Genomic DNA, 23178 nt, shown 5'->3' on the forward strand with positions numbered 1-23178 from the left:
CAAAGTATAGTTATAAACAGCGTTAATTAGATTGTACATCCTGTTTCTTTACCAGGGTGTGTGTGTGTGTGTATGTTGGTGAGAGTTGAGTAGGTTTGGAAGGCCTCAACTTCAAAAAAGAAAAATGGGACAAGTGAAATTGAACAACCACAATAAACACACAACTGCATTTTGTGGCGATCTGAAAGGCTCATTTCCTCCCACAGAGTAGCATGTGTTGACTCAACCAGATTTGATCAAAGGGTCACTTCACTCTCCCCTTCCTCGCCTCCCTTGCCTCCAAAAGGCTCAGAAGGGGGGAGACGATGGGGGAGAAGGGGGGAGGAGGAGGGCTGAAGAGGGGAAGAGTTCCGAGGACGCGCGTTCCGGCCACTCACTCGAACACAGCGCACGGCTAAGCTGCTCCATCTTGTCCTTTGCCGTCTTCAGCAGCCGATGCTCCAGCTATTGTGAGGAGAAGACACACGTGATTTTACCCTTCATTGTTCTGGAAAATGGCTTTGGGTGCGGGGGGGGTTTGGGGCGTCGAAACCACCAAACGAAAGAAAATGAAGCGATTTCCTCAAAAAATGCGCCAGGTGCACAGAGATGTGTTCCGAGCGTGAAAGAAAGGACATTGTCAAGGTGTCCCCGGGGATTTTGTCATGCGGAACATAGCCAACTCTGCGTCGTTTGTGGGGTGGATGGCTGGTTTCTTAAACCAGTCCAACTGAGGTGTATGCATGTGTAAGCATGCGTGTGCATGTGTATGTGTGTAAGTGTGAATGTGAATGTCTGCGCACGTGTCTGTGTATGCATGTGTATGTGCCAACACATACATACAGTCCACCGCTCCACACACTCCACACACAGAAGACAATTTTCTTGCATCCCATTGGTCAGGCCTGCGTTACCGCACCATTCCTCAGGGGGCAAACTAGCAAGGTCCATTGATAGTTGCGATTTCTACCCCACCACCACCACCACCCACACCCTCAAAGGGGGGATATTAGGCCCCCAAGTGCGAGTGTGATCAGCTATTACAAGCCATTTTGAAAGTCTGCCATTTTCTGTGTTTTAGTGACCTCCGAGTGGGCATGTCCTCCTAGATGTATGCTTGATAGATGAGTCTACCAGGCTACCCAGTGGACTGTAGAAAATGTTGCTTTTCTAACCATCATGCACCTAGGACATAGCTGTATGATGGAATGACGAGTAATAGATAAGGACCTAGATTCGAGGTGGACACTCCCACTGGTGATCACAAAAACACAGGGAAAAGGCAGATTTTCAAAAGACTTGTAACCGCTAATCACACTCACACCTGGTTGTGTAACAGGTGAGGTGGGGTGGAAGGGGTAACCGGGTGGTACCTCACCTGGTAGCTGTGCTCGTGGTTCTTGAAGCGGGTGAAGTAGTGCATGAACCGATCCAGCTCCTGGAAGCTCTTGTGCTTTTTCTCCGCCTGTGGGAACACAAACCAAAACAAGAACCGGTGAACGGGAGAAACGAACCGCCGTAAAAGTCAGACGATGAAGCTTTTACACTTCTGCGTTGAACAGCCGTCGTATGTTCGCCCTAGACTGATGCATTTCACTTTATGTTTCCATAGAGGGGTCATATGACTTTTCCGATTCCTTTTTTGAATATTGGTCCTGTAACATAGAAAGGAATCAAAGGTTTTTCCCAACATTTGATGAAATAACCCTGAAAAGCCTTGTTCAAATAAGATGAAACACACACACACAGACACACGCACGCACGTACGCGCTTCAAACAGGGTACGTTCTTCACGAGGCCGGCGTAGCCACAAAATAGGCAACGCAGTAGCGTACGTTACACCGCTCTACCATCACGTTGGCGTAGTTCCACGTCGGGGAAGCCGAGCCATGAATGCAGCACCTGGAAGGAGAGCCTAGGGGCGGGTGTGTGACAGGAAGTGTAATTGGGCTGGCTCCTCCTCGGGGGGATTGGCTGACGGTAGGCCCGGGGAGTGAGTGCTCATCGCAGGGGTTCAAACAAGCACTGACGATTGAGTGGCGCGCGGACCAACACGGGCCCTGGCTCCCGCTCACCTCTGCCAGCGGTGAGCGGGAGAGACTGGATGATTCATCTTGATGAGTGTGTGCGTGTGGGTGACTGTGTGTAGCGAAACTAGCAGGGGGGTGTGCTCGTTTGAAGCCTCCCAGACTGCAGCAGTGTGAAAATTAATGAATGAAAGGCTTTCCAGTGATATTTTATCAGTTGTGGAAAAAAAACTTTTTTTTCTATATTGCATGACCAATTTTCAATGACTCAAAAGGAAGTAGTCATACCCTTTGTGAAACCCGGTGAAATACTTGACCTATTTAACGAGGGTAGTTTAAAGTCTGCTGCCTCATCCCAATTTCCAAGCCGATTTTTATTCGTACATTCTCAGGGGCTAAATGCCTTGATCCCCTGTTCAACTCCGACCTTAGCGTGTACACACACACAATCTAGCTGTGTGCTTGGACCCTGAGCCTTAGTTACTCTGTCCTCCTAGGGGCCTGACTCTCTCCTCCTAGGGGCCTCACTCACTCCTCCTAGGGGCCTCACTCACTCCTCCTAGGGGCCTCACTCACTCCCCCTAGGGGCCTGACTCTCTCCTCCTAGGGGCCTCACTCACTCCTCCGAGGGGCCTCACTCTCTCCTCCTAGGGGCCTCACTCTCTCCTCCTAGGGGCCTCACTCTCTCCTCCTAGGGTCCTGACTCCATGCCCCGTTCCCCGAGCCTACCTCCACCGTCATGTCCTTGGACTGCTCCTCCACCTGCTGGATGACCTCGTAGCGCGTGCAGCGGTAGTAGCCGCCGGTCGACGAGCTGTGCTTCTTCCACTCCTCCAGGCAGATCCAGCAGAAGTCGTATTTGCACTGCAGGGAAGGGGGGGCAGAGACGCACGATCTCGGGTTAATTCGGCGTCAAAAGCCACGGCTTCCGATGAAATATTCAGAAGAATTCCAGAATGTCTCAAAAAGAAAAAGTAGCATCACCGGCCTTGAGATAACGAGTAGTTAAACTGAATAAACAGCGGCACAGCGTAATGTAGATGGGCTTCATAATGAATGGACATCGGGTGGCAGATGGTAAACCATAAATAGCTGCCATGGCATCCAATCGCTTTCAAACTAGCTGGAGTCCTCCCCAGGGACTGTGTAGTTCTACGAAGTTTCTGCCCGGGCTGGGAGTGTTCTTCCTCGCAAGTTTCCTAATGGAGCCATTAGGGTTTCCATTTTAATTAAACCTGTAGACTTTCAGCTCAGGCTCCCTGCAGTCCATAGTTAGATTCTTAGCGGTGTTGGGCTCATAAATATTTACGCACATTTTGTTGTTGTTGAGGTGGTTAGGAAAAGCGCTACTCTCTCATTAAAAAGGATTACACTAGTGTGATTTTGATTCATGGTCGTTATTGGGAGTATAACGTTCAATTCAGCTTGTGTGCATGGTTTGACTAGAACGCAGATAAACACGGCAATGCGCGGAAGAACAAATGTCTGCATACACTGCTTCTAATCCCATTCATCTATTATGGAAGTAATTGAAGCAAACATTAAAGTATAGATTGATTACCTACTTCAACAACACACAACATGGGAGTCTTTGTAAGCTTAACAGGAACAGCAGTAAACAAAGCTTTGCATGGTAAGTCAACAGCCAGCAGGACCATATACTTCTACTCAGCCATGCGCACAGACATAGTTAAAGTGAAGCAATAAGGAGGAACAGGGCCGGCCTATCGTCCAGGGCCGTATCAGTGTCCTTGTGTTGCCATGAGCAGGCTGTCAGACAGTGACGAGAGAGCGACCCTAGCCAATCCCCTCTGGGGCTGTACAACACAACGCTACAATCTGCTAGCTACTCTGTTTCCACACAGACACACACATGCACACAGAGAAACACACACACGTACACAGAGACACACAATCAGAGAGACACACACGCACGCACACAGACACATACACACAGTGAGACACACACACAGAGACACACACACACTCGAAGAGACAGAGACACACACACACACACACACAGCTAAAGGCCGAGACAGTCAATGATCTTGGAAACATTGTTAACATGATAGTTGCTGGAGGAGAAATAAAAAAGTTAAATCAATACCGAGATGAGTTTGGGAGGGGGGGAGGAGAGAGATGGAGGGGATGAGCGAGAGAGACACACGAGGGTTTGTAATATGAGAGGCCGAGGGTGGGAAAAACTAAAAAGAGTGAAAAAGTCGACCAGGGGGAGGAACACAGGGGCGGGAGAGGATGGATCACGGAGAGGAACGTCAGGAGTTCTTCTAGGGATGTGACAGATCAAGGGCACTCTGCTCTGCATGCGGCCCGCCGCACATGCGCGCACACACACACACACACACACACACACACACACACACACACACACACACACACACACACACACACACACACACACACACACACACACACACACACACACACACACACACACACACACACGTCAGTCTGGTTCCTTTCAGCAGGGGGAATGAGGGGGCGGGATATTGAGTTGTAGTGTCATCTGGAAAACCGCTGGGTTGCCAGATTAAGCTACATCACACGAGCCCTGCTGCTGGCTGCCGCTGGCTGCTGCTGGCTGCCACAGAGCGGGCGCCTATTAACCTTCACTATTCGTTTTCGAATGCTGCATTAGTGTTAATGAAGCCCTCATGGGGCTGTGTAGTGAGGGCGCGCACACACACGCACACGCACGCACGCACGCACACGCACACACACACACACACACACACACACACACACACACACACACACACACACACACAGCGAAAGAGGTGTTGACGCTTTGCATTGAAAGTGGTGCCTTAACTGTGCAGCGGATGGACTTTGACGCCTCGGAGCCCAATTTACTCAATTCGAAAAAAGACCACATTTTCAGTTCCATCGGGTTTTCAAAAGGTGGTGATCGCTTTAAGAGAAGGAAGTGTTGTATTTGTTGTATTTATCAAGTTGGGAGGTTTCTCTTCTGTGTAGCGAGCATGTTGTATACGATTTGTTTTCAGAAAAAAAACACATTGAACATATTCAACACTTATTGTCGTTTGATCCAATCCCCAACTTCATAGCCCAAATCGAGATTTAGTCCTGACCTTGTCCACAAATTCATACCAAAGCAAAAGCATGGCTGAACGCTTTGGTTTATCTGAGTTTGCAGTCAAATGAATTGCATTAATCTTAAAGCAAACTAGTTTTAAAACGAACACAATCATTTGAATGATTCATTCTCGTTCCTCTTAAAGCGTCGGATGTCTCCGGTGTCTCTCGTTCCCTGAACAGGATTCGGGAGCCCCTGAAAGCCACGGCTGCTTCCCTGGTCCTTCGAGCCCTCATTAGAGCTCTTATCTGTAGGATGAGGAGCGTGTGTTCGACCTGAGGCATCAGGCGCGCCCGGAGGAGGCCTCTGAGAGTCGCGACTGTCAATCGCAGGAGAGCCCCTCCAAGTGGGGGAGAGGCTTAGAAGCCCGGCCTCGTGCGGAACTCTGGGTATTCCTATAAGCTGTTCTCTGGCTGGCCTGATGTCCAGAGGGGCGTGTAGAAAGAGGAGCTCCTGCTTTATAGCAATATTGACTGGTAATGACAAGAACGAAAGAATGACTGGAGGAAAACGCCTCGTCCTTTGAGATACGTCTCGACGGGAAAGGTTCCTGGACTGAGGTCACACAGAGTAAATAGAACGAGAACCTAGCTAGTAACAGACGGTGTGTGTGTGTGTGTGTGTGTGTGTGTGTGTGTGTGTGTGTGTGTGTGTGTGTGTGTGTGTGTGTGTGTGTGTGTGTGTGTGTGTTGGACGGCTGGTTGAAGCAGCCTCACCAGGTGAGGCTGGTGAAACCTGGCGTCCTATTGGCAAGTGAGGGTGGCGTGAGGGTGGCGTGTAGGAGTCCCGTGTCTCTGGCCACGGTGTGTACCTGCCGAGGAGACCGTGGTGGGGCAGCAGCAATCCTCTCTGCAGAGCCATTGTTTGGTCAATATTACCGCTTAATAGTGGAATTACACTGCCAGAACACCGCAGTAAACAATGGCAAGACTGAAAGGCGTTTAAAATGGTAAAAGCTTCACGTTTCAGAACGTTCCCCATGGATTTAGATTGCGGTTTGGAAGGGTTTCCCGCTAGCTCTGCAATAGTAAAATGCAGGTAAAAAAACTGCATAGCATTTCAAACTCCAGTGGGGGTGAAATGCACATAGAGTGTATGTAACGCAAATAGAGTCTATAAAGCACATAGAGCGTGGATAACACATAGAGTGTATATAAGGAACATAGAGTCAAAACTAAAGCACCTACAAAACAAGTACACGATTTCTCGTCGAGGTTTAGTCTGTGTGTTCGATTAGGGTTTTGGGGTATTTCAGGCGTTCTTAATACATATTCATGAACACTGGATTGATTCTACTCAGGAACCTTGCCAGCAGTCTTCTCTGTGGGGAAAAGCCAACAAAAATCCTCCCATTGTTGATGTCACGGGGAGAGAGAGCGAGAATGATTCGATGTGTCGAGTACGGCTCTGCAGTGAAATACGATTTTACCCATTTTGAATGGTGAAAGAATAGAGAACGTATTGAAGACTCCCGTACTCCGTCTCCCATACGTTCACTGCTTCTTTCTTTATTATTATTCCTATTCCATTATTTAAGTACAGTGTGCAGTATGTGTGAGAAACACACATACTGAGCCTCTTGACATGGTGGCACATTATGTATTAGGCTACATAAAGAAAGACGTTTTCTCTGAATAAATTTGGTTTAGACTGTTGGGGGTAAAGGCCATATGACGTCACTGACCTCACCAAATTTAACGGGCCAGTAACGTGACTAAAAGTAAGGGTTACTCCGGGTTTGAAAATTGTTAGAAACATTTGGGATAATGTAAGCTACACAACTCAACAAATTATATAAGATAGGTATGGTCGTTTTTAGACAATCTAACGCGGAAATGTTACAGGTCATACCTTTAATAAACCTATAACAAACAGCTGGAGTCCGCAATTACGCAGAGATGAAGTCCACCGTGAAAAAGAACAAAGCCCCAAAGCAAAGGAACATCTTTCAAAGAGAGAAGCCTTTTATGCTGGTCAGGCACGGCTTCCTGCTTAACGAACAGCATAACCGGGCTTAATGTACAGTAAAGCACAGCTTGTTGCAATTCTCTTTAAAACATTTTCAAATAAGTCTGTTAAGGCACATTAAGCCTTTCTAAGCGAAGTCGATGTGCTAAACATAAAGTGCGCGTCGATCCCGCTTGTGAACGAGTGTTTCCCAACAGGTACTCCCCCATCCTCCCTAATGAAGCGCGGTCTTTACCTTGGCGCACTGCATGTGATTGCAGCCCTCGTTCTTCTGGATGGGCGACTTGCAGTTGGCGCAGGCCTTGGAGTTGGTGAGCATCCACAGGCTGTTGGCCGCGTCCTCGTAGGCCTCGCTCACCCCGCCCACTGCGGTGGCAGATAGGGGGAGGAGGACACATTAACGCCGGCACTGCCGCCGCTGCCGCTGCTGACACTTCTTTTAAAACAGGCCGTTGGGTTTGAGTCTCACCTCGCTAATGTTTATCGTCTATATATTTAACACACGCACGCATGCGCCAACACACACATGCGCGCAAAGGGGCGCGTACACGCGCACGTGTACACACACACACACACACACACACACACACACACACACACACACACACACACACACACACACACACACACACACACACACACACACACACACACACACACACACACACACACACACACACACACACACACACACACACACACGTGTGTGTGCTAACACGCGCTTACACACAAACAGACGCTTACACACACACGTCATGGCACCTGTACGATGCCTCTTCAAACCCCCGGCATACTGTGACATAATGAAATTTCGCACCAAAGAAAATAAATCCAGAGGGGAATGTTTAATAACAAGTCATTTGATTCCACCTGGGTCACCTCTGCAGCACGGCACTTTATAGACTTCAGAGTCTTAGAGGCCATTTTCCCGACATCACTTAGACTGTCAACACTCTGATTAAAGCTTATGCACCCCGAAATGTGTCAATATGTGAGGGGTTCATTTAAATGAATCATTTATTATCAACACTCTACATTTTAATTGGTTTAGCTCTAAACGGTTGGTAATTAATGTCTGCCTTGCGCTCAAAACACGGGGCAATTCCTCCCCTAGATCAATCACTCAATACAAACGCTGTCAGGAGGAGAGATTGGATGAATAACAAGTCACCGCTTCCGTGTTGCAATAACTTACATCTGCCGGATCTAACGCCCCGACGAGCGGCCTGTCAAACCAGGGGATTTATCAGCAGTGTCACTTTTATTCAAAGCAAACGTCCCCAAAACAAACGTTTGAAAACATCACAGCCGCATTAAACCACAACTCAGGTGGAGTTAAAAAAGGAGCCCCCCCCCCCCCCTCAATCCTTTGTGCTGCGCGATCCCCCCCCTCTCTTAAAAAGGTCCCATGACATGCCACCACCACGGCTTGTAACGGCTAATCACACTCACACCTGGTGGCACGTCATGGGACCTTTAAGTCACTGATTAAGTCAACGTCCCCTTAGGGAGTCGCCGTCCTTTAGGCGTTCGGATGAGCGCTCAATGCGTGCGCGTAGCCGGTGGACGACGTTGGTGGAAACCAGACGGCGGTGGTGTACTCACGCTCCTGCGGCCGCATCTCGCTCACTTTCTGCAGCCACAGCTTCCAGACGTCACAGTCACAGGGTTCATGGGCTTCTCCTTGACACTCCCTAGAGGGCGAACACACACACACACACACACACACACACACACACACACATACATACACACACACGTCAACAAAAAGGCAGCGGAGGAGGAGAAGACGGATGGCATCGAAGGATGAAACGGACAGACGGCAACGTGTGAAACGAGCCCAGCCGACGAGCACTGGGCACGGGTGACCCAGCAGACAGACGGGCGGGGGAGGCCCCCAGGCAGGCGGGAAGAGAAGCAGGCAGGCAGGCAGGCAGGCAGGCAGGCAGAAGGACAGATGAGACGGCGTCCACCAGATGCACAGGGTCATGCTTAATTTTGTTTGGCGTGCGTGCTGGGCCATTCCCCGTTTCCCGTTAGACATTCGAAAAAACTAAAACAAACGACCACAATGAACAACTGCCGGCGCCACAAAGCAAACAGGTACGCCCGCCAACGGGTAGAGCGGCTGGCGTGCGACAGCCGTCATCCCTTGGCCCCCGTTGCCGTGACGACTGAAGGCATCCACTGACTTCCTCGCGTCGGAGCACGGTCACGCCTACGGACGTGTTTCAAAGCCCGTGACAAGTAGACTCTGTAGCTGAACAGACAGGTTTAAGAGCTATGGGCTGTGGTTAGGAAGCCTTATATACTGGAGATGGAAGTATAGGAGAAGGGATGTTGATATTGACAGGTAGGGGGTCTTCTGGAAGGGGCAGATGTAGTCAGGAGGTTGGTAAGGGGGGGGGGGGGGGTGGGGAGGCAGATTATTAGAGCGCACTAATGGGCAGATGGAGATGCAAAAAGACCTTAAAAACACAAAACAAACATGCTGGCGAACGTGTAGCGATTAAGGCAAGACAATTTGGACAAATTGCAAACGTCGCAAATCAATGATTACAACGTTGATCTCTAGACATGGGCCTGATCGTCTGCCTTTAACATGCTGCAGTAACTGGACTATCATCTTCTGTATCTCTGTGCACTGGTGGGGGGGGGGGGGGGGGGGGGGGTAAGCTTGGCCCCCACCTTAATGAGGAGTGATAATTACTAATAATATTTGATATGCAATTGATGATACACACTCAGAATGCCACATCAATGTTTTTTTGAATTACGAAATATGTAACCTGATTTAATAATAGTTTAAAAATGAAATACATAGAGGCAATTCAGGGCTTGCAATATAGTTCCAGATGCTGAGAGTCTGAGAGCCTTTCCAAACTCACCACAAGATCCATATCTGCAGTTTGCTTTTGCTTAAGGCTGTGCCCTATGCTGCCCGCGGTGAGTTAAACTTTATTCTCACCTGTAAAAACAGATGGACAAACATTGCATACACCTCGTTCACGACCTAAAGTAACCATAAAAGCACGAGCCATAGAACCACCGGGAACCAATTTCCATCAGGCGGTTGGCCGTGGCCCCGTGTCAAGAGATCAACCATGTAATGGAATGCGGCCCTTTGCTGCCCAGTGTTAACGAGGGCGCCGCTCTCTCTGTGTGTGTGTGTGTGTGTGTGTGTGTGTGTGTGTGTGTGTGTGTGTGTGTGTGTGTGTGTGTGTGTGTGTGTGTGTGTGTGTGTGTGTGTGTGTGTGTGTGTGTGTGTGTGTGTGTGTGTGTGTGTGTCCGGTGCTGACCAACAGAACAGGTGGCCCTTGCCGCAGTCCACAGCGGGGGCTCGGAGCAGGGCGAAGCTGAGCGGGTTGGCGGAGGACCCCCGGGTCTCCTGGGAGTTGAGGCGCACGGCCCTCTCGCAGCCCGCCCGCGGACACCAGCGGATGGCCGGGTTGTTCTCCACGAAGGCCTGCCGACACAGGGGGGGGCACGGGGGGCATGAGACAGTGGAACAGAGCTAAGGCTACTTTATTTATATAGCAGTATTCAACCACGAGGCTGACTCCAAGCGCTTCACGTAGAAACAGTCACACAATAGAACAAATACAATTAAATTATGAAATAAGAAAGATAAGTCAAAGGAAACGCAGTATAATGAAGGAGGAATATAGGAGGACACAGCAGCACATTGTTTGCCTCAAGGTCATTGCTTACCCACAAATGAATGGTGAAGAAGCCTTTTTATTTAAAAGAAATACATTATTTTACTAAGCTACAAACCAGCATCTACTCAAGTTATTTGTGAGACCTAATGAGGCTAAGTACTACAAATCCCTTGAATGGGGCCATTCTGTTAAATACCCCCGTCCCAGCCTGAAAGCCTGACTGCGAATTGGACCCATTTAGTAATTTTCTATAAACAGACCAGCTAATAAAACAAAATCTCAAGTTGCCAACTGCGCTCCAAATCCCTTTTCCTCAATGTCGTCTCTCCCTGCTCGTTATTAGAGACAAAAGCTTCTAGAAATAAATGTATTATTGACATGTGGGCAGCGAAATCGCACGCCACATTATTACCAGACTAATGCGCGTTTTGTTTTAGCCGCCTGGAAATCTTCTCCACCCAAATCATTTGTCAAGGATAATTTTACTCCTGCGTCTACAAAAGTATCGATTTAAAAGTTGATGGATTTCAAAACTTTTTAAAAAGGGGTAGGAGGGAGGACATTTTCGTGGTGTTGGCATCGACGTATGGCACAGATGTCTGGGGCTGTTAAAGGGAAGGCTGGCCATATTCTGTTTTTCCCATTCCAGAAATCTCAATGGGATATACGTTTTTTAGTACACACAAAAGCATCACCTGTTCACCATAGGCTGTAAATGGAGTTTTGAACACCCCAAAAATGACCTTTGAACGAGTGACCGAGCAACCCTGCTGATATGCTGGTCTGAACAAGTCACTGCCGGATTGATTTAAATGGCAGTAGACCCCTAGCCTAGGCAGGGGTTTCGTCCTCTTCCCACAAATCAATACATTTGTGTAATATTTCCTAATATAATAGGAAAAGTTGAAGACTCTCGGTAAAGTATGGTGCTACTTTCAAGCTTGCGTCTTATGTATTTTTTTAATCATCTTCCTGCCGATAGGTCAACTGATAGTTTGGGGTTATTTCAGTTCCTTTGGGGCAATATATATTTATAATGAAAAAAAAAAGAAAAAATTATTAAAAAAGTATGCCCCCAAATATATCCGGAGAGCCAAAGAAAGACAATTTACCATTTGAGACTTTTTTGGGTTTTTTGGGTGCAGTTGGGTCTTAAAACATAGCTAGTAACACCCAATTAAAATCACATTGATGCTTTGCATCCAATATTAATAATGACAATAAAAAGCAAATAACAAAGAATATTTTTGCACGCAAATAAATAGCATATAAAAGTGTTTCATGTTGTTTTTAACCATTCTGCCCGCCTCCTTGGAACCATTATTATATGTGCCGAAACATTTATCAAGTGAAACAAAAAACTACTAACCAACTGCCTTTTACAGTTTCAGGAATTATACGGTGGCTTTGCCTCCATTTTGGATGATAAATAAAAATTATGCTTTACTTTAAGAAGGAAAGCTAATTAAACCTGCACTACGTAACTTTGAAGAGGTTTACTCTGTTCAAGAATATCTGAACTAGAAAGCTTTTCAAGCGTAAAATGTGTCAGGGAAAGTTTCTGTATAATACGTTTTATCCAAGTCCGCCCTTGAACACAAATGGACAGCTCTTGTTTGGGTTTTGGTCATGGTCATGTGACTAAACTGAGTACACAGCTCACTTAGCAACAGGCTTTTTAATCAAAAACGAAACTGTTTCTTTGTCCCACGTCAAACCCATGATAGTGAATTAAACAACGGAACAATTCAAGTGTAAAGTCAAGTGTTTTTTCAATACAATTTCTCTGACTCATAGTGTCCACAGGCCACATTCTGTGCTCCTACTGTTACTGCCCTGCAGACACAACAAAACATATTTAAGAAGACGGAAAACTCGACAAGCAGGATCACGACTACTGAATACTGAATGTTGGGGTCGACATCTTAACACACACCTCCAAATCCAAACACTGGATTGCGAAACACCAACAGCTTTTCAGCAGTGCATTTGAATGATTTTACATCTTAAATTACATGGATACCTTTGTTTTCTTTCAACAAGTGTTCAAGGAAGCACTCTTTCATATCTGTGGTTGCAAACACTATACTGCCCCCTTGTGGTAACGTTACATTTATAGTGCCGATGTGAATACAGGCGGATCTCTGCCTGCACAGGGTACGCACACAAGAGTGGATTCAGCTTAAGCCTACAACGAGCCAATCTATCCAGTATCACATGATTTCATTCGCACATATATAGGGTATACTACCATTAACTAGACCGACACATACGTTACTCTTTACCTATTTATTGACGGCCCGAAAACTTAGCACTCCCGCATAGCGACCATACATCAACGGGCTAGCTCAGGATATCTAGTGGTAGGTTCTTGTACACAGCAATGGCACTTCTGCCCCTAGTGGTCAGAGGCCAGTATCACACCAAAAAAAACCTGCTTTAGTGTCAACCATGTTGACAGACACCCCCACCACCCCCCTCTCTCACCCCAATCAGGGTGAGGTTGGGGGGTCCTCCCTTCCCCCAGTGTACCGGGTCTCCCTCCCCGCCCTACCTTGATGTCAAACTGCAGGTAGCGCCGGTCCATCTCCCGGGACACCACGCTCTCGATGACCTCCACGGGAACCAGCTGGAAGCAGTCGAAGGCGGGGCAGAAGATGTTGTGGGCGTCGCCCTCCTGGATCTTCAGGTTGAGGAACCTGGTGGAGCCACGAGTCACAATAAGACGACACTTACTGTTTTACTGAGGGTGGATTATGGATGTCAAGTTCGGAGACAAACCCCCCCGTTGTGGTTCGCACGGTATTGTTTGTTTGATATTAAATGGCCTGTATTATACCACCAGGTGTGAGGGTTTAGCCTCTACAAACCATTTAAAAAACCTGCCTTTCCCTGTGTTTTAGAGACATTACTAGTGGGCGCGTCCTCCTAGATGCATGATGGATAGATGAGCAACGTTTGCTACAGTCCACTGGCTATGCTGGTAGACCGATCTATCCAGCGTACATCTGGGTGGACACGCCCACTTGTGATTTCACTAAAACAGAGGAAAAGGCAGATTTTCAAACGACTTGTAACAGCTAATCACACTCTTAACTTGTGGCATAATAGGACCCCTTTAACGAGTCATGTTTGCCTGATTGATGAAAAGCACAGTAGCAATCTGATGCAGGTTTTATTAATTTTTTTGTCGTTTTGAGTGTAGTGCCACAAGATCCTAGTGAGGGATTTACTTCCTCTAGCATCAAAAGAAGACAAACGGGCTAACAGTAACCATGCAATTCACGTGAAAAAAGAAAAGCTTTCAATGTTCCCAGATCAAAGATGGAGCCCCCCTCCCCCAGAGGGGGGGGGGGGCTGTGGAGGAGCGAGGGCGTGTGGCCGTGTACTCACTCACCCTTCCCAGCAGACTCGGCAGAACTCGTGGCCGCAGGACATGTCGACGGGCTCCTCAAACAGCGACATGGAGCACATGCAGATGCCACACTGCCAGACACCCGGGGAAACAGTGTGGCAGTCAGCAACATGCACTTAAAAGGAGCACGCCTCTGCAAACGCTACAAGTAATTGATGCGGCCTGATGCACTGTGCCGCAAAAAGTAAAGTACATTTTTCACACTACTACTACTTTAGAATCAGTTTCTCTAGTTTCCACGACACCAAAGGATAATAAAAGAACGACAATGTGGGAATAATGCAAATGTTTTGAAACTTTGCAGAAAGCCTACAAACATGCATATGGAGAGTGTCACCCTATATACTGGATGAAATATTATAAAGAATAACATTATGTTTCCGATACTATATAAAGTATATAAAGTACACCAGGAAAACTTGGTGAGGCATAATATCATCTCAAAGAGCACCTAACGCAATTTATCGGTCGATCGTGGCTCGGTTATAGACCAAAAGGCACCATGCCAAGAATAGCCCTCCCTGCTATCTTCCAAATCATATTTTACTCCCCCAACCCTCCTCCTCTACCACCTGCCCTGAAAAGACCCCCCCCACCACACACACACACGGGACTGGGCGTCCCAAAAGGACACACCGAGTGGGCCCAGTGTACTTCGACAATGTACATATTGATTTGTGAAAAAAGAGGCCGATAGTTGTAACCAACTGTAACCTTTAAAACGGGGAGCCCGGAGTGGCCCCATCGATCGACACCGGGGGGTCCTGGCTCTTCTTCACGGCCCGCGGTGAAAGGTTACTCGCAGTCTAGTCGGTGCCCCGCCCCCCCTCCGTGATGTCCCCCCTGAGTCAGTTTCCAACACAAACCTTTGAACGCGGCCATCAGCCGATGCTAGCCTCGATGATGACTATGATTAGGGGGCTTTTGAAGAGCCTTCACCCTCGCGTTTGAACTGTAGCCGCAGCCAAACACATCATTTGGGCCCCACGCAGCGTGGTTAGCTTGAATTGCAGCCTCTGTCTTCACCGTTTGGACGGCGACCTATTGAGTCACCCGCGACCGCCTTTATCCTTTCACGGACAAAGGCCGAAGTCTAGCCGTCCGTTTTAGGGACGTTACAACGTGGGAATCTTTAAAAAAAGGGAAACCTAGCAGAAGCCGGTGAGCTTCAATGAACCGCTATCTCTAGGAAAACATCCATTCGTCACTTTACCTATGGTGCTAACGGCGGAGTGCTATTGAGAGCCAGCATCGCTTCCCTAAACAGATAGGAAAGCAATGTGTCAGCAGGTACAAGAAACTTTATTTCCACACTGCCAGGGTCGCAGGTAATTGCCAGTTGGCTGTCGCTGCTCTTTCTCTCGCTCTCAGCCTGGCTCTGAATACGTGTTTGCCTTCGACGAAGACAAATGAACCAGCCGACTTGGCAGTTGGCGTCGCCTCCTAGCGGTAGCGTTAGCGCGTCCTCGCGGCGCCAGTGGGCAAGCTATTTTGGCGGCGGAGCCACGCGGGCGGGAGAGACGGCGTTTCACCTCACCAGAGCGGTGTCCTCGTCGGCAGGGGTGAGGCAGATCTGGTCGGGGGTGGTGGGGATGGAGCAGCGGGCGACACGCGGCGTCCGCGGCGAGGGCAGGGTGTCCCAGGCGTTGCAGCCAGTGGGCGGCGGGTTGTGCATCTGCACCCCGGAGCGCTGGCAGCAGGCCTCGGCGTTGGTCATCCAGGCCTCCAGAAGCTTCTCTCTGTCCCAGTCTGGAGGGAGGGATGGACCAATGAGAGGACGAGTTTGTTGTAAAATGATGAACCAATGAGAGTAGGAGTTTGATCAGGTGGTGTGTGTGTGTGTGTGTGTGTGCAGGAAACCCTCTGGGATCGACCCACACAAACTACCCTGACACGTGTATGAACGAACGCTTGAGCACGCGGCGGCAAGCATTAAAAAGGCCATTTTCTAGTACATGATATACGTTTTTTGGGGGCATTTTTGCAAATTCCCCGGACAATTTATCAAACGCTGTGAATTACCTTATTTCGTCTGAGTTGTATCACCGATATTCAATGACCTCAGTATTTTGGCCTTTAAAAGCCACGGTCATCACAATATCAATTCAAATGTTTTTCAGGGGCACGTCCCCTTGAATAAAGTGTGTGTGTGCGTGTCCATCTGTCTGTCTCTTACTCTCTCACAATGTTACTTAACTTACTTCATATAAATAGGGAATTCTAACCTGAGTATATGTTTATAGAACATATACTCAGGTTTTTCAGCACCATTTACACTACTCCTAAACGGTAACCAATGACAGAGTCCAGGTCTTAATAATTAGCTCCTACGCATGAATCGATTGAAAAAGCATAAGAGTCTATCATAAAAGTGAAAAAACATGTTGGGGAAACTCAGCCAGACATCTTACTTGTAATCATCAAATGTTGGTTATAATAGTCATTAGAAAAATCAAATAGTTACGACTGCAATGAGGTCAAAATAACGCCTCAGGATATATTTGAACACTGAATTATCTTGTTTGGAACTTTGACTACGGTACAAACATTTAGAAAATTCAATGATCTTGCCTTGAGGAAGACTGAATGAGACTGTCATGCAAACATGAATTACAAGCTTTTATACAAAAATCTAAAAGCAGCCACAGCTGTGCAAAAGGAGGCCAAATAAGAGGGTGTCCTGATTGTACCGCGGACAAAATTGTAATTACGTCTGAGCAATTATCAAAGAATCCAAGTAGCTCACTTCCTGGACATGTGTAAGGACGAAAATAAAAAAGGAGGGTGAACATCCTTAGCCAGATGTTTGGTGCACTGTACGTACTGACCTACCACATGAGAGGCAGGTTAAATATAGCATCTCTGGGGTCAGCGGCTCCACTCTCCGCTCCCAGGAGCTCCCATCATGTGTAGCACACAGCCAAACACGCTCAACCGAAATACTGAAAGATTAAGTATTCCAGAAATCCAAGGCCGTTGGTTCACCATACATTCTCAACGCCACCTCCACACCTCATTTGAATTCCGCACAGTGTCTCTCCCTTTATGTTGCTTGATTTTACATTTGCGTGGAGGACGTTATTTGCATAATTGTAGCCGGTTTAGCGCATATTAAAACAGGGCAACCGGTGTGAGAGACTGAGGGTGTAATCCTTGGCGTGTAATGAGTGATGAGTGAAGTATCCGCAGGGAGAAATTAAGAGGCAGGCGGTGGTTGTTCCAGGGGGCCTACAGAGTGCGATCAATAGGCCTTGAGTCACAGTCAACGTGGGCCGCCGCGGTGCCATTGGGCAAGGCACCGAGAACCAAAACACAAGGGAGCTGTCGGAAATCAGAGGGTTGAACTCTCTCATCACTGAACTCTCACAAAAAAAGAAAAAAGAAAAAGCAATCCCCAGAACTTTATCACAGAGTACTTAAAGACATTCACCCCCCGAGGTCATAGCAACACTCAACAGCCACTAAATAAGAAACTCTGCTCCTCATGTTACTTTTCTTCCATCCTTTTCTTTCGCCAACAAATTTTAACCGTCGCTTTTCGGGAACGTACGTTTTGAGGGACCATGTTTGAACGGCAGGGCAGCATTCTACATTTAGCCAGCATAGTGTGGCCCTGAACTTAATCAAAAATAAAACTTAGTAGCAGCCCTAGGTGTGACTATTGCTACAACTAATCCAACTAATACTTTTTCAATGAATAATTTATTATTTCGATGAGTCATCATCGTCAGAATTAATAGCAAACGCAATTATAAGTAACCAGAGTCCAAAGTGATGTCTTAAATGGGCTGGCCTTATCTGAAAAGCAGCCAAGAAAAACGTAACTATTCCTTTTATAATTAACCTTGAACTGCATCCTTAAGCAGAATACTTTTGTTATTTGTACTGTAAAAAATTACTTTTAAAATGATTAACAGATTAGCTACTGAGATCTAACGTAGTTTCCTGTCGATCTACAGATCAATGTATTGAATGGGTTAGCTTGAATCGTTGCTTCCCAAGATATAAAAGTCATGTTTTTCACTGAAAAGTTTTCCTCTCTGCGCTCACGTACAATCTGATTGATCAATGTCATCTCTGCCGCCGCAAGAAATCGTGCAGCCCATCAAATGTTATGACCACAGATCAGTATTCAGCACTTTAGACCGGGCATGAAACCCTCTGGGACCGACCAACACGAATTACCCTGAAACACACGCCTATGAACCAACGCTTGAGCCCGTGGCGGCAAGCATTAAAAGTCAATTTTATACTACCTAATATACGTTTTTTGGGGGCATTTTGGCGAATTTCCAGGACAATTTATCAACCGTTGTGAATTACCTTATTTCGTCTGTGTTGTATCACCAACCCACCGATATTGAATGACCTCTGTATTTCGGCCTTTTAAAGCCACGGTCAGCACAATTTCGTGAGCAATTCAAATTAGGTATGGGGCAAAATCCCCCTGAGACCCCTTTAATAAAGTGTGTGTGTGTGTGTGTGTGTGTGTGTGTGTGTGTGTGTGTGTGTGTGTGTGTGTGTGTGTGTGTGTGTGTGTGTGTGTGTGTGTGTGTGTGTGTGTGTGTGTGTGTGTGTGTGTACCGTGGGCTCGGAGCAGGGCCTCGGCGGTGAACAGGGGGGCCTGCAGCATGTCCGCCGTCTCCACAATCAGCATGTCCTTCAGTCGCCGCAGATCCTGCGGCTGCAGGCCCTCATAGAGCTGGGGAGGGGGGGAGGGAGGGGGGAGGGAGAGAGGAGAGAGGAGGGAGAGGGGGGAAAGGAGGGAGATAAAAGAGAAAGGAGAGGAGGGATAGGGGAGAGGGGGAAGGAGGGAGGAGGGAAAGGAGGGGGATGAGGGAGATGAAGAGAGTGGAGAGGAGGGAAAGGGGAGAAGGGGAAGGGGGGAGGAGAGGAGAGGAGGGAAAGGAGGGAGATGGAGGGGAGAGGAGGGAAAGGGGAGAGGGGGAAGGAGGGAGGGGGGAGAGGAGGGAAAGGGGGGAGATGAAGAAAGAGGAGAGGAGGGAAAGGGGAGAGGGAGAAGGAGGGAGAGGGGGAAAGAGGATGGGAAGGGAAAGGGGAGAGAGGAGGGGGAAGGAGACGGAGAGGGGGAGAGAGGAGGGAAAGGGGAGGAGAGGGAGACAAAGGAGGAGGGGGGAGAGGGGGGATGGAGAGGGGGGAGAGGATGAAGAGGGGCGGTAGGGAGAGGGGGAGGAGGATGGGAGGGAGAGGGAGAGGGGGGAGGGAGATAGAGAGGGGGGAGAGGAGGGAAAGGGGGAGAGGGAGATGGAGAGAGGGGAGAGGGGGAGGAAAGGGGGGCGAGGAGGGGGAAGGGAGAGAGGGAAGTGGGATAGAGGGACAGAGGGTGACGGAAAGGGAAGGAGAGGGGGGAGAGAACACAGTAAAAGTGTTGCTTAGGGAGTATGATGCGAGATGATTGCTTGCTGAGGCACCGACCCACCTGACTGACACCAGGGCCAGCGTAGAGACCCAAGTGAGACAACAGCCTGCTGGTGATAATGCTGGGAGTAACAGGAGCTGCCAGAGTAAACACTGCTAATCTGTAAGTGTGTTGCTTTGTGTGTGGCCAGCACCGCTGCTGTACAGCAGGGGTCAGCTGTCCCACTACTCCTCTCTGGCCCAATAGATTACATGTCAAGAATGTCTTGACCTTCCAACATAGAAGCATTATAAAAATATCCCAATGAGTGCACAATAATGTAATGAGATCCCAGCTTATGCATAAGCTTATTAGCAAACATTTGGTATGTTGTTTGCTTTGCAGGGCCAAACCTTTTGGCTAAACACAGGAGGGAATCATTCACAGATTAGATGTAATTGGTAGAGAAGCCATAACACTTTATTAATGTGGGCTGGACGTGTAAAGTGAAACCTCATTCCGACTCAAGATTCTCAGAGCTCAACACTGTGTTCACATTTCCAATCTCAAAAAGCCATGCTCGCAGGAGAAGGTCACGTCAGGCCATCCGCACAGACCGACCACCATATTAATCTTAAAACATATTCATGCATCTCGACTGCATCATAAATAAAATGGATGCTGTACCATCCTCCTTCCCCAACTACTCCCTTCCTGAAACATTTCACCCAGTCAATAACTTTTCCCGAATTTAACATGGGCTCCACATCAAACACGGAGATGCACTCACAGGCCAAATAAAGTGTTTATCTCCCCTCCATCGATTTCCATATTGATACAATCATATTTATATAACACTCAGAAACAATTGACTTTAGCGAAGGAGTAAAAGCCCAAGAGAGTTTAAACCTTAGCAAGAAGTCATTTCATAGCAGACAGCTCGGTTCCCTGAAACAATATTATGTTTAACAATGACTTCCTCCAGCCAAAGGGGACTTTCTCACACAAATAAAGACTTATACCCCAGTAAGCCATCGAGTAGATGTAACACGACGACAAAAAACAGACCCTGCACAAGCCCAATGGCAAGGAAACCTAAGGTTGTGTGGTAGTTAAACAAACTGCAGTCTGTATACATTTGTTAAATCTTGGTATGCAGCTAGTCAGAAAAGGGCAGGGTTCAAGCCAATGTTAGGGTTCAAAGTTACTTTAACTCTGTCTGTGTGTCTCTCTGTGCGTGTTTGTCTCTCTCTGCGAGTGTGTGTCTCTCTGCGAGTGTGTGTCTCTCTCTGCGAGTGTGTATCTCTCACTGCGAGTTTGTGTATCCATCTGCGAGTGTGTGTATCTCTTCGCGAGTGTGTGCATGCGTGTGTGCATCTGTTTCACCCTTTTCCAGGATTTCACCATCCCGTCTGAGTCACTCGTAGCATAATCTTCTACTCAGCATCCCACTCAAGTCATTGAAATCCTTACTGATCACCTCCGGGAAGTCACGCATGGTTTTGCTGTTTTGTTTTTGTTTATTGTAGATCCAGTTGTCACGGTTACTCAGTTTGCCACGGGTCACACTGGGGGAGATTTGGTTTCGTCAAGATATTGCATTACTCCTCAACAAGCTCTTGAATAACCTAATTTGCCCAGAGTCTTTGTTGTTCTCCATATAAGATTAACTGCCTACCTACCTTCCTGTGTCTGTCTGACTGTCTACATGTCTTTCTGTCTGTCTAGCTACCCACCTACCTACCTGTCCACCTTCCTATTGGGGTGGCAGTGGCTCCGGAGGTAGAGCGGGTCAACTTGTAACCTGAAGTTTAATAGTTCGATCCCTGGCTCCTCCTAGCCGAGCCTCGAGGTGCCTCGGGGAAAGACACCTCACCCTGACTGATTCCGACGAGCTGGCTGTCGCCCTGCATGGTTGACTCCGCCGTTGATGTGTGAATGGGTGAATGTTGTATAGTGCTTTGGGTGGCCACTGGTTAGAAAAGGGTTATTATAAATGCAGTCCATTTACCTGCATTCCCCCTGCCCGTGTACTCATTGCGCATCAACCGAATCTTCCTTAAGGCTAGGCAAGCATATTGCGAATGCCGGCATCAGGCTCAGTCATGTGTTGGAGAGAGTGGCTACGGGGGGGGGGGCTGAGACTGCTAACTCTTGCTGATTTCTCCAAATTACATTCCCTTGCTTTAAGAGCTCCAAACAGTATTCAGATTTCCATTGGGAAACGCTCTACTCAAAGTGGAAGAGGAAGGCCATTCATTAACCCCAACAAATATTCATTTTGCATGGCTTTAAGCCTCACAAACTCTGAACGGTAGTACAGACTCTTTCTTTAAAAGCATCAGAGAGGGGCTGGTCCGTACCTCTCGGTGGTCCAGCGCGGCGTACTCGGCGTCGATGCCCTCGGCCTCGGGGGCCGGGGAGAAGACCATCTGGGACTCCAGGCTGAGGGCCAGCTCTGTGTGGCGGTGCTGCTCCGCACAGTCGCACGGGGTCTCCCGCCTCTCGTTCTCCGCAAACAGGTCCGCCTCCCGCTGCACCAGGTACTGCCCAGGGCAAGGGGGTGGGAGGAAGGAAGAATGACAGGGTAAAAAATATATAATTATATTCATTTAGAAAAATCTAAAAATATATCTATCGAATAATAATAACGAATAAATAATTAAAAAAAGATACCGTATATAATTTTTTTTTAAACTTATTTTTTATAAATATTATATTTCAAAGGTTGATGCTAAATGCTCTGGTTTATCTCCGGTTCACAGTTGTCAAACTTGACATCACATGAAGAACTTTTAGACGCCCACCACTTCCGTTGGCATTCATGAAACCCGATAACGCCATCAATCTGGAATTATGGTTTCAGACAAATTCAGTCTATCGCCAATAAAATAACCGTGGCACATTCAAACACATTTATGACGCCGTTTGCAGCGTCCCGGTCTCCCAGCGACCCATAAAAACGCATAGACTCCGTTGGATCTCAAACAAAGGTGCACCACCGGGAGAGCTTGGCTTCACCGTCACCCTGGGGGAGAGTTACACATTGTTCTGCCTTGACATTAAACAAACCGGGACACACCTGACCGGAGGCCAAGTCCCATTCAAAACAGCCTCGGCCAGCAAACACAAGCAGCCTCTTTTTTGTCCTACTCCGGAGAACTTCCTGGACCGCTGCCCCCCCCCCCACCCCCCCCCCCCCCGGCCGCACAGGCTTACCTCCATGCAGGCCTTCATGACTGAGGCCTCACCCTCACACAGGCCTTACCTCCACACAGGAGGCTTTCAACTCCACACACAGGCCTTACTACCTCCTGACAGGCCTTACCTCCAGCTCCACACAGGCCTCACCTCCGGACACACCGGGCAGACTCGAACCAATGACCAACTGCCTTTATCCAACAGCTCCCTTGCCTCTCGTCTGACCCGTTCGGCAGAGAGGCTGCGTTGGGGTAGTCCCGACCCTCCGACACACCGCGATGATTCGCTGGTTGTGTGCGAGCAGGCCAATCAGAGGCCTGGAGCCTCAGACACCAACGCTCTCAGAATTTGCATGATGAAATCGGACCAGACGCCGTCCGGGCCGTTCCAGCTTCCCACGAAAAAAAGCTTTGTTCCCGCAAAAACGTTCCAGACGGCCAACGGTTGGG

At 48.1% G+C, this 23178-nt stretch overlaps 1 protein-coding gene across 3 annotated transcripts in view; it reads right to left on the minus strand.

Moving 5' to 3' along the window:
- The window catches only part of LOC132459368 (ankyrin repeat and IBR domain-containing protein 1-like), a 42284-nt gene that overhangs the window by 14348 nt on the left and 4758 nt on the right, over nt 1-23178 (minus strand). For all 3 annotated transcript variants that reach the window (XM_060053853.1, XM_060053854.1, XM_060053852.1), the window contains exons 4-14: nt 21892-22074; nt 18754-18871; nt 15707-15918; nt 14152-14240; nt 13309-13453; nt 10392-10558; nt 8698-8786; nt 7328-7458; nt 2736-2870; nt 1358-1444; nt 378-444 (exon numbers count right to left, since the gene is read on the minus strand). In XM_060053853.1, the coding sequence (XP_059909836.1) occupies nt 378-444; nt 1358-1444; nt 2736-2870; nt 7328-7458; nt 8698-8786; nt 10392-10558; nt 13309-13453; nt 14152-14240; nt 15707-15918; nt 18754-18871; nt 21892-22074 (1423 nt within the window). The remainder of the gene's footprint in view (nt 1-377; nt 445-1357; nt 1445-2735; nt 2871-7327; nt 7459-8697; nt 8787-10391; nt 10559-13308; nt 13454-14151; nt 14241-15706; nt 15919-18753; nt 18872-21891; nt 22075-23178) is intronic.

Source organism: Gadus macrocephalus, chromosome 6, assembly GCF_031168955.1.
Source record: "Gadus macrocephalus chromosome 6, ASM3116895v1".
Taxonomy (NCBI): Eukaryota; Metazoa; Chordata; class Actinopteri; order Gadiformes; family Gadidae; genus Gadus; species Gadus macrocephalus.